We start from the raw sequence: 9,532 nt of genomic DNA, 5'->3' as shown, positions 1-9,532 counted from the left end.
GATTCTGATGAGACTAGCTTTCCTAATGAATTTTTTTCTTCATAAGCTCAATAATAATTCATTAACAATAACATTAGTTCTCCTTTTCTCGCGTAAAAGCGATCAAAGTTCGAACACCCCATGTTTTACTGAAAGGTATTTTAGAGAGACGTCGAATTAGATTTATCATCTTATTATATTGAAATCAAATTAAATAAAAAAAATACAGTATTATCAGTATGTACTAATTAATTTTTTTTAATGTGAAGTATTACATTAGAGAAAGAATGTGAAAGTTCTCGTACGATAGCTCAAGTGGTAGGAGCTGGATGACATATGCATTGGGTATGGGGAGGTCTAGGGATTGATCCTTGACTGGTGCAATTTGTCTTGTGGTTGAAGTGGTCCATGCCATGTATCAAATATGCAGGGATCAGATACAGAGAAATCGTCTTTTATGAGAAACCTAAATAAGGAACTTTACCATGTGAGCAACTAACTTTGACCTTTTGTTTTCACTAAAAAAAAATTAATTGGAAAATGTCCAACAATAATTCATCTGCATAATTGATTCAAGAAGATTATGACATTTTCACATGAGCCCAGCCCACTGGATTCATTCATTCTGTCCCCAACTTCATAAAGAAAATCTTAACAAAAGGAAAAATGAGAAAGTTGATTTGGCTCCTCTGGAAGAGAGAAAAGATGTAGCTTTCAATGTGAAAATAATCAGTGTTTTCTCATGGTAATATATTAAATGAAATCCTGTAACCAAAAAAAATAAAATTAAACGAAATCCTTTGATATTCATTACAACGTATGAATAAGCCAGTAAATTCTAACCTCCAAGGACACCCAACATAATGAAATTTCCAAATAAAGCTCGAGATTTCAATAACACTAACTGTTCTTACAATACCATTCAGCATGCTACACAAGCATCATAATACATTATGTGTTATAATCATTTTGCAAGATGTGACTACAATCAAACCTACCATTCAAAACTTAACATCACTCTCAGTCCTCTAGAGACTGACAGACGGGGAGGTAATACGTATCAAGCTGCCAATATTTGTGTTTAACACCTTCCCAAACTTGTTCTCCCAAACAATCCTTGACAGGCAACGGAATTAATTGTGTGGAATAGCCCAAATTCTCAAGCTCAAGAGATACCAAATGGCAGTAAACAACATGGAAAAACGCATTACCGCCACAAAGGCCATTGAAGAACGAGTAGATTCCACCCGGCTTCAACAGTGCTGGGAGATGTTGGTGGAACTCTCTCAGGTCTTCATAGTACTCCCCATAGGTGTCAAAGAATATTCCTGAACAGCATTCAATCAAACGACCCATACAGAGTTAATAATGCATATTCCAGATACAACTCATAAACAAAAATAAATAAAACACGAGAGCTTTCCTATGTTTCTCACGTAGGTAAGTCTTTATACTCTTGGATTGCACCTTGGAAACCAGTCAAAAATATTATATATTTCCAAATGTTTTTAAAACGTTTATATACTGGTTGAATGAATAGCGAATGCTAACTACTACAATTAGCTAAATACAGTTTACATGGTAGTGGGTCTAATTCAGTTAATAATCCTAACTAACTCATAAATTATTATAATCCTGATACTCCTTACAAGCTAGAGAGTGTATGGAAAGTACTCCCAGATTCGATAAAAGGAGAGTAAAAGGTGAGTAAAAGGTGAGGGATCCACTGGGTTGGTGAAGAAGTCAGCCAACTTGTTTGCAGAAGGACAGGCAGAAGAGTCATGGAACAACTGAGACTAAAGCTTCTCTCAGACAGTTTGCAGTCTCTCGATATGTTTAGCATGTTCACGGAAGCTAGGATTGGCAGCAATATGGTGAGCTGATTGACACTATCACAAAAGAGAGCAGCTAAAGGAGTGAATTTCTCAGTAATCTAAGAGTGCACTACAAGCTTATATACTGATGGAATAGCTACTGCTAACTACTACAGTTAACTAAATCCATTTAGATGTTAGTTGCTCTAACTAATTCAGTTAATCCTCCTAAATACCTCATACACTATAATAATCCTGATAATTTTCGCATAATAATATCTGCCATAATTTTTAAAATCAAACTAAAAGACAATCCTATGAACTGTAACACTTGAATTAAGTAATGATGTCTATGCACATAAGAATTAGCAATCACCATCATACGTCTCGAGCTGAGGCAGAACATCTTGCCAGCGGCCAAAAACGATCTTTACATTTTCCTTCTGACCCCAGCCATCGCGAAGCATGCGTTCATAAACCTCCGGATGAGCCTCAACAATGGTGTGTGACACAGGAGCATATTGCTGAATGGCAGTATCCACAAGTCCCATTCCAAATCCAACATTGAGAACATGACCGCCTCCCGAACAAACCGCCTTCGCGTGAGCCTCCATCAACGGCTTCTCCCACGCCATCATGACAGCTTTACTCTCAGAGTCCATAACCTTATCCTCACTAAAACTCACCCTATCTTCCAAATAATCGCGATTACCACCGGAATTCGCATTTTCATTATCTCTCCTTGCAATTGTACCTAGCACAAGCTCAGCTTGAATCCCTAACAATCAAACACCATATCCAAATCAATAGGCAATGAATTTGGCAGTGTATTGAAACTGAAGCAGAAGTGGAGTATAGTCCTTACCTGCATTGAGGAGGAGGTCGAAGGCTTCTTGGTGACCTTCATCCATGGCGAAGTCGCCGGCGGAGAGGTTGGAGGGGGAAAGGGCGTTCCAGGGTGCGCCGGCGGAGAGAAGGATGGTGAGGATGGGTGCATGGCCGTGCTTTGCGGCGTGCATCAGAGGAGTAAGGCCGTTATCGTCGAAAAAGGTGACGTCGGCGCCGGAGTCGATGAGAGACTTCAGCTTCTCCGTGTCGCCGTTCCTCGCCGCCTGGCATAGTTGTTCCCCTTGTTCCTTCATGTTCGCTACACAAACCCTCACCTCCCTCTCCTCAAAGTCTCCAAAACCTCAGCATTTTCTGTTTTGTTTTTTAATGTTTTTTAACAACACTTTTTTTTACATCCGAAAAAAAAAATTAAAAGGCTACAAGGCTAACAAATCTCTAGCAAGATGAAATTAGCTTTTGAGGCGGGGCCTCAAGGCAGCGAAGAGAACAATGAGATCTAGCTTCAATCCTAGCAAGACAATCGGCCGCTTCATTTGCATCTCTATAGATGTACACTACACTTCTTATAATTCAAGCTTAAACTATTATAAACATCCTTGAAAATGACTCTATCAACAATATGGGGTCATAATAATATATCCTTGAAAAATATTAGCAACACTCACTTTTCAACATTCTCTCATTAATTTATTGAACTTCATGTGAGTCTCACTAAATTGGAAGTGAAACTCATATTTTTAGTGGACTCCGCATGAATTTTAACTAATCAATAAGAGTGTTAGAAAGAGAGTGTTAAAGTGAGAGTTGTTAGTATTTTTCTAATAATCTTTTTTTTTTTGGAAAAATTTGGATGAGTTCAACTCTGGTCACCATCATGATTCATGAGTCAGGGTATGCCTTTGGGATTGTATGTTACTTATAAAGGCACTTAAAGATCACCCAACAGCACAATCCTCACATCAACAACATAAATCAAACACACAACCTTCTAAGGGGAAGTGATTCATCCTTACCAATTGAACCAACATGTTTTTGTCTAAAACCTATTTTTGAACAAATTGAAGGATCACCTACCAATTCAGTTTTCCCCTATTTTAGAGGTACTAAAAACATATGTAACCCTAAAAAAAATATTCGTCTATTGAATATGGGCATAATCTGAATACTGCAAGAGACATGTGCAATATCCATTTTTTCCCTTTAGGCAGCCATGCTCACTTAATTCAAATTAAATAATGATCAACTGGTCATGGCCAACATATTCGTGATGCTTGCAGAAGGAAAAATAAGTACTCAGTGAGCCAGCACGTCAAGCTAAATAAAGATCAATCTTTGTAAAAGTATAACCTGTATGATTAAATTATATAATTTATTGGCATTGTTTTTATCTGGATTCTTGGTGTCTTTTTTCTTTTCTGATAAAGTATAAACCTGAAACTGAAAGGTAAATTACCATTGCATTCGAGTCCGCACATATATATACAACCTGATATAGCAAAGCATTCCTAAAGAAGTGTTTATGCTATAACTAACAGGACAGAGATCAATTCAACATTTATACACTGATTAAATATAAAATATAAAGGAAAAAAAACTATATACAAAAGCAATGAGCTACTAGTATACAGTTCTGCAGCACCTTTAAGCATTTCATATATTCTCCAAAACCAGAACATGCCTTCATTTACAAATCCCACAAACATTTGACACAAGTGGCAAAGGTGCCAAACAAGGAAAAGATGTGATTCAATCAAAGGCAAAACTTAGCTACTCCAGGTATCCTCATCCTCGGCAGCTCCTTCCTCCTGTAGTTTAACACACAAGGTCAGACAATAACAAAGTGGAAGGTGCTCTAGCATGACATATAAGCATGATAATCTCAATAGATTGATTCAAACAATGTACAATTTCATCAGCAATTGATCTAGCAGGTGACCAGACAAGAATTTGCCTATCATTTCCACCAGTGTATAATTCCTGTGACAATAAAGAAAATCGTTAAAAAAATAGGAATTTGGGTTCTATGAGAAAGCAATACATTTCAAGCAAAGCTCAATACAATAGAATTTGAGAAATGATGAGAATAGTATCATATAATCCATATGTCCACGTACATTGAGAAGCATATACGAGGACTTAGCTGTTCTATCGGTCCGTTATTTAATCATATGAATTTATTAATGTAAAGTATAACAAACTGAAAAAATTCTTCTTATGGTCCCTTCAATTGTGGTCAAAAGATACTGACTTCAGTCCAGAAAAGCAATGGTGTTGAAAGTATCCGCCTCAGCAATGAATATTTTCAGTTTAATCAGTTGGGGAGCAACTGAGCAAGGTACAGCCATAGGTGGCATGACTTACCTCATTGTTCATCAAGTTTAGTTTCATCTAAGTTTATACACCATCCAAAAGTGGTCAATATAAGAAAATCCTCATAAAAATCTCTATTCTTCCTAAAGATAATACTCCTTACATCCAAGAAGAAAAAGGACAGATGATCCCACATATACACAATTTACAACCGCCGTGTTCTAATCTTTGCCTTTTATCTTTTTTTTTTTTTTATAAGAGTGAAATTTATAAGAAGAGGTTAAAATGGAAAGAAGAAAAAAAAAAGGAAAGGCCATCCACATGCTGCGCGAGATGTTCATAGAAGTTTAGATGTATATTTGTGCAGTGGCAATACTATGAACTTAGAATAAATTTCAATGAGAGAAAAAGGTAAAAGTCTATTCATATTTCATATGATATAACTCTATAAAAAGAGTTTAACTGGAAACTGAGCATGCAGACCTGACAAGCCTAATGGATTTCAACATCAACACAAGAATTTGGTTAACCACTGACAAGGGAGGAGTAGGGAAAGAAAATAAACCACCACCTCTTGAACGTACCTGATCTTGTTGATTAAACCAGCACGAGTTCACACATTCATAGTGGCCACGTAGTATTGTGTGCGCATTCCCAGACCACATATCAAATGCCTGATTAATCCATAAGTGAGGTCAGTATTCCTCTCATTGTATTTGTACATCTAGTCAAAAGTTAAAATTAAAATATATAATAAACTAAAAGAAAGATGTACTTTCACAGCTCTCATGCAGGGAACGAAAACAGGGGTTGAGTCTTGAGTCGTGGCTAATTGAATAGGTTTGTTTGTTTGCAAGCGGACAGTTTCGAAGTTCACAAGTGTATCACAGCCAGATTCCACATCCCACAACCTCAATCTTGAATCAGACCCTGTGATCCAACAGCACACCAATTAGGGAGAGGGTAAGAATTTGGATATGAACTGTGTTTTGATGCATTATAAGGAAACAGATAAGGAGTTTGATCTAGAGTCTCATAAGAAATTACTATTGCATACATAATTTTTATTCTTATAACTTGTACTAATAAAAAAAACAACCTGCACTTAAGAGATACATGCCATCCTCTGTTACTTTTAACCCTGTCACAGCACCATAATGAGCAGTTGCACGATCCTGAGTGGACAGCATTCCTGGATGTAATCTCTGCTTCATTGGTCCCCTAGATGGAACTCTACCAATTGGCGGTTGTCTGCTACCACTTCCATTAGCATGTTTCTTCTGCACAGCACGATTTTTGGTGCTTGAATCCTGTGAGTGGTAAGACTTTAGGATTATAACAAGCACAAATTCTATAATACTTGGTACAATTTCAGCTACATGAATAAAACGGTCATGAGTTCCATTATTTAGCATGTTAGGATACATGGCGGAGAACCATGGTGAAGCCAAAATGACAGTGGATAGCCCCAAAAGGCTAAGAGGAGTTGCTTCTGTCCACCGTGGTTTTCCACCGTGTATCCAATCATGCACTTAGACTCACTATTCACGGCCAAACTAAAAAAAAAAAACATAAAAGAGAAAGAAAAAAAACCTTCGTTATCATGGAGTGTTTGAGTATAGATGGACGTCTTCCAAGCTGAGTCCGAGATTGATCTAGAACTTGGAAACACCCAGCACGCCTGATATCCCAGAAACGTATTGCACCGTCCAATCCCCCAGTAATTAAGACCCATTCACTTGAAGCCGACCATTCAACAGACATTACTCCATCTGCCTTCACAGAAATTACATGTTAAATCATTATTAGAGGATAATATCAGTTAGTTAGTTAATGTGAGCTCAGTCAGTTGCTGGTTGTTCAGCTAGTTGCTGGTAGCTCAGTTAGTTAATGGGACTAATTTACTAACAACTAACATTTGCCTATAAAAAAAAGGCTATAGTGAGTTTTAATTCTATTATTCAGTTAAAGCCATGATACATGTCTATTATATAGCAGAGTAACTTTCCTATATAAGTCACCAGCTGGTTGTATTAATCAGTTAAGAAAGTACAATAAATATGATCTCGCTCTGTTTTCAATCTGTTCACTTACCTAAGATGGTATCAGAGCCCTGATTAAGGCTCTGCCATCACTTTCTGCTACCAAAAATGGTCAGAAGTTTGAATTATCAGAGTTCCAATATGCAAGGAAGCTCGACGAGCATGGTGATTGCAGATCCTACCCATAATCCACTGAGCCCATACTATATCCATTCAGGTGAAAATCCTTTGCTCACCGAGAAAAAACACCATTATTGGGGCTTGAGTGATGAATTGGCCCTTGACCTCGAAGAACAAATCCCATCTTCCCAGCGGCGGCACTCCAACTCTGTCGCCTCCGGATCTAAATCACGATGCTTGGGAACAGTGCAACAATTGATATATTATCATAGATTCTTAACTCGGTGACTTCTTCTATAGCTCAGAGTAGAGTATATTGAGAATGCTTGTGATGGATGGACAGATCTCAAGGAGAGGTTCCCACAGGAAGATCTTGCGCGGGTTTCTGAATTACAGTAAGAAACCAATGAGTTCAAGCAAGGTTCTTTGTTACTTATTGACTACTTTAAACAATTCAAAGTTCTATAAGAGCTGGAGCACTATCAGCGCAAGTTCCCTGTGCCATTGTAGATGTGATGCAATTCAGAATGTGAAGATGTTCAAGGAGCAAGATTACAGAATCCACCTTCTATTGGGAATGAGGGTTTCAGTGTTGGCAAATTAGTCATGATGTTTATGATGATTCACAGGTCCTGATAAATGCAGAAGGCAAGAAGCGCCCTTAACTCACCATAGGGAAGCCATTAGGGTCAAAAAATATTGAAACAACTCACCGGGTTCTGGATAGTTATTTGCCAGGAACCCTTCATTGAGTTGCGAGGTTTTTCCAACATAGATTGGGGAGAATGTATTGACACTCAGAGATCCATATCTGGTTATTGTTTTTACTTTTTTACTAGGGGAATTCTCTTTAGTTAGTTAGTTACACATTTATAGTTACCGATACTAACAAGCTCCGTTAGTTTTTCATAGCTCAGTTAGTTGTTGTTAGTTATAATTAGTCTTAACTCTTAATCTTGTTAGTCAGTCAGAGGCTTAAGGAAGTATAATGAATTCGATAAATAAACTATTCTCCCTAACTCTGTTTTCATTCAGCACTGCAGACAATATATTTCAACACTTCCTCATAGAAGCACTAACTAGTGATGTGATGGCTCTTGCCAAATAGACATACAACTCAAATTACATAGCAGCAATCGATCGAGAAGACCGCAAAAATCGAACATACACATGAAAATGACATGATAGACACAGAAAAACAAAACAAAAAAGGTTTAAAAGTAGTGACATACCACGATGACCAGACAAAGTGTGAGTAAACGCCCCGGTAGCAATGTCACAAAGGCGAACCTGAACATCCTCAGTTGCAGAAGCAATAAGCATGTGAGATGTTGACAAAGTGGACATGGCAGTCCTATAAACCTTTCCAGGCATTTTGAAATTCACCACCACCTGCAGTATAACACAACAACAAGAAAACTAAATTTAGAAATAGAGAATCAACAGCATGTGAATAAACCAATTACAATGATGATGATGATGATAACCTGGGTGGTGTTAGTGTCCCAAACATTAACATGATGATCATATGAGCCAGTGACGAACAAGCCAGTATCAATGGGATACCAAATAGCAGAAGACACCGCATACTTATGAGCCAATTGATGCTGTTTATCAATAACAAATATACACCTGTGCTTCGCTATGGCACCACCGGCTTCATACTCGCTAGGGCGTTGAACGTCGTAAACCGCCACAGATGCATCGGAAGCAGCAGACAACAAGTATCTTCCTTCTGTCAAATCAATCTGAATTCACGGTCAAATTGGGAGGAGGGTTTGAATGAAGAAACGAGGAGAGTGAGGTGAGGAAGAAAGCACGCGTGCGTTACCTGAAGGGAGTTGATTGCGCCTTTGTGAGGGGAGATGAGGTCTTTGTGATTGGATAATTGGAGATGAGAAACGCGATTGGAGGAAACGCGATTGGTGAAATGGTTAGGTCGCAATTTGCCTGATTCTCTGTCTCTGATTTGCTTCCACATTCGCAACACTAGTTCATCTTCTTCTCCTCTACTGCTATTTCTGCCCCTCTTTTGCTTTTCTTTACTTCTCTGGTTTTTGTTTTAAAGAGATTTGTGCAAAAAAAGTCAACGGACTCGATAAGCGGCCCAATGAAACTTTCACATTCGGCTCAATCGATTGATTCACTATGGTCTCTAATGGTTCATAATTTGACCACAAAATGTAAATTCTATAAAAAGTTTTGTGATGATATATAACATATTAATATAATATTTTAAACAGTTTAAATTAAATGTAAGCTCCAACCGCTCAAAAACCCAAACCCAAACTAAATAGAACCACCATCGTTTGAACCTCTCTCAACAGCATTTACCTACTCGCACAGAGACCTAATCTACATCACACCTAGAGCTGGGATTCGGTGACGGTACGACGAAGGTCTTAAGAACCTATCACC

At 37.9% G+C, this 9,532-nt stretch overlaps 2 protein-coding genes across 2 annotated transcripts; both read right to left on the bottom strand.

Annotated features, from left to right (window-relative positions):
- Positions 1 to 843: 843 nt before the first annotated feature.
- LOC130723184 (protein arginine N-methyltransferase 2) lies at positions 844 to 3,012 on the bottom strand. The gene is made up of 3 exons (XM_057574147.1): positions 2,659 to 3,012; positions 2,170 to 2,571; positions 844 to 1,307 (listed from the first exon to the last, which is right to left on the bottom strand). The coding sequence occupies exons 1-3, from the start codon at positions 2,933 to 2,935 to the stop codon at positions 1,000 to 1,002; spliced, it is 987 nt and encodes a 328-aa protein (XP_057430130.1). The 5' UTR covers positions 2,936 to 3,012; the 3' UTR covers positions 844 to 999.
- Positions 3,013 to 4,074: 1,062 nt separating this feature from the next.
- LOC130723177 (WD repeat-containing protein ATCSA-1) lies at positions 4,075 to 9,168 on the bottom strand. The gene is made up of 9 exons (XM_057574135.1): positions 8,946 to 9,168; positions 8,602 to 8,862; positions 8,347 to 8,506; positions 6,546 to 6,724; positions 6,052 to 6,262; positions 5,728 to 5,882; positions 5,537 to 5,626; positions 4,548 to 4,619; positions 4,075 to 4,447 (listed from the first exon to the last, which is right to left on the bottom strand). The coding sequence occupies exons 1-9, from the start codon at positions 9,093 to 9,095 to the stop codon at positions 4,406 to 4,408; spliced, it is 1,320 nt and encodes a 439-aa protein (XP_057430118.1). The 5' UTR covers positions 9,096 to 9,168; the 3' UTR covers positions 4,075 to 4,405.
- Positions 9,169 to 9,532: the final 364 nt, after the last annotated feature.

This window comes from Lotus japonicus, chromosome 1, assembly GCF_012489685.1.
Source record: "Lotus japonicus ecotype B-129 chromosome 1, LjGifu_v1.2".
Lineage (NCBI taxonomy): Eukaryota > Viridiplantae > Streptophyta > Magnoliopsida > Fabales > Fabaceae > Lotus > Lotus japonicus.
This window is presented reverse-complemented; position numbering and strand designations above follow the sequence as displayed.

What these genes read in the sequence shown, in the direction of transcription:
- LOC130723184 (XM_057574147.1), bottom strand. Translation starts at nt 2,935, where the DNA reads ATGAAGGAACAAGGGGAACAACTATGCCAGGCGGCGAGGAACGGCGAC. An exon ending in CGACCTCCTCCTCAATGCAG is followed by an intron (nt 2,572 to 2,658) that starts GTAAGGACTATA and finishes TTTGATTGTTAG; the next exon opens with GGATTCAAGCTGAGCTTGTG. An exon ending in TCAGCTCGAGACGTATGATG is followed by an intron (nt 1,308 to 2,169) that starts GTGATTGCTAAT and finishes AATGCTGTTCAG; the next exon opens with GAATATTCTTTGACACCTAT.
- LOC130723177 (XM_057574135.1), bottom strand. Translation starts at nt 9,095, where the DNA reads ATGTGGAAGCAAATCAGAGACAGAGAATCAGGCAAATTGCGACCTAAC. An exon ending in GCGCAATCAACTCCCTTCAG is followed by an intron (nt 8,863 to 8,945) that starts GTAACGCACGCG and finishes CCGTGAATTCAG; the next exon opens with ATTGATTTGACAGAAGGAAG. An exon ending in CCTGCATGAGAGCTGTGAAA is followed by an intron (nt 5,627 to 5,727) that starts GTACATCTTTCT and finishes TGGATTAATCAG; the next exon opens with GCATTTGATATGTGGTCTGG.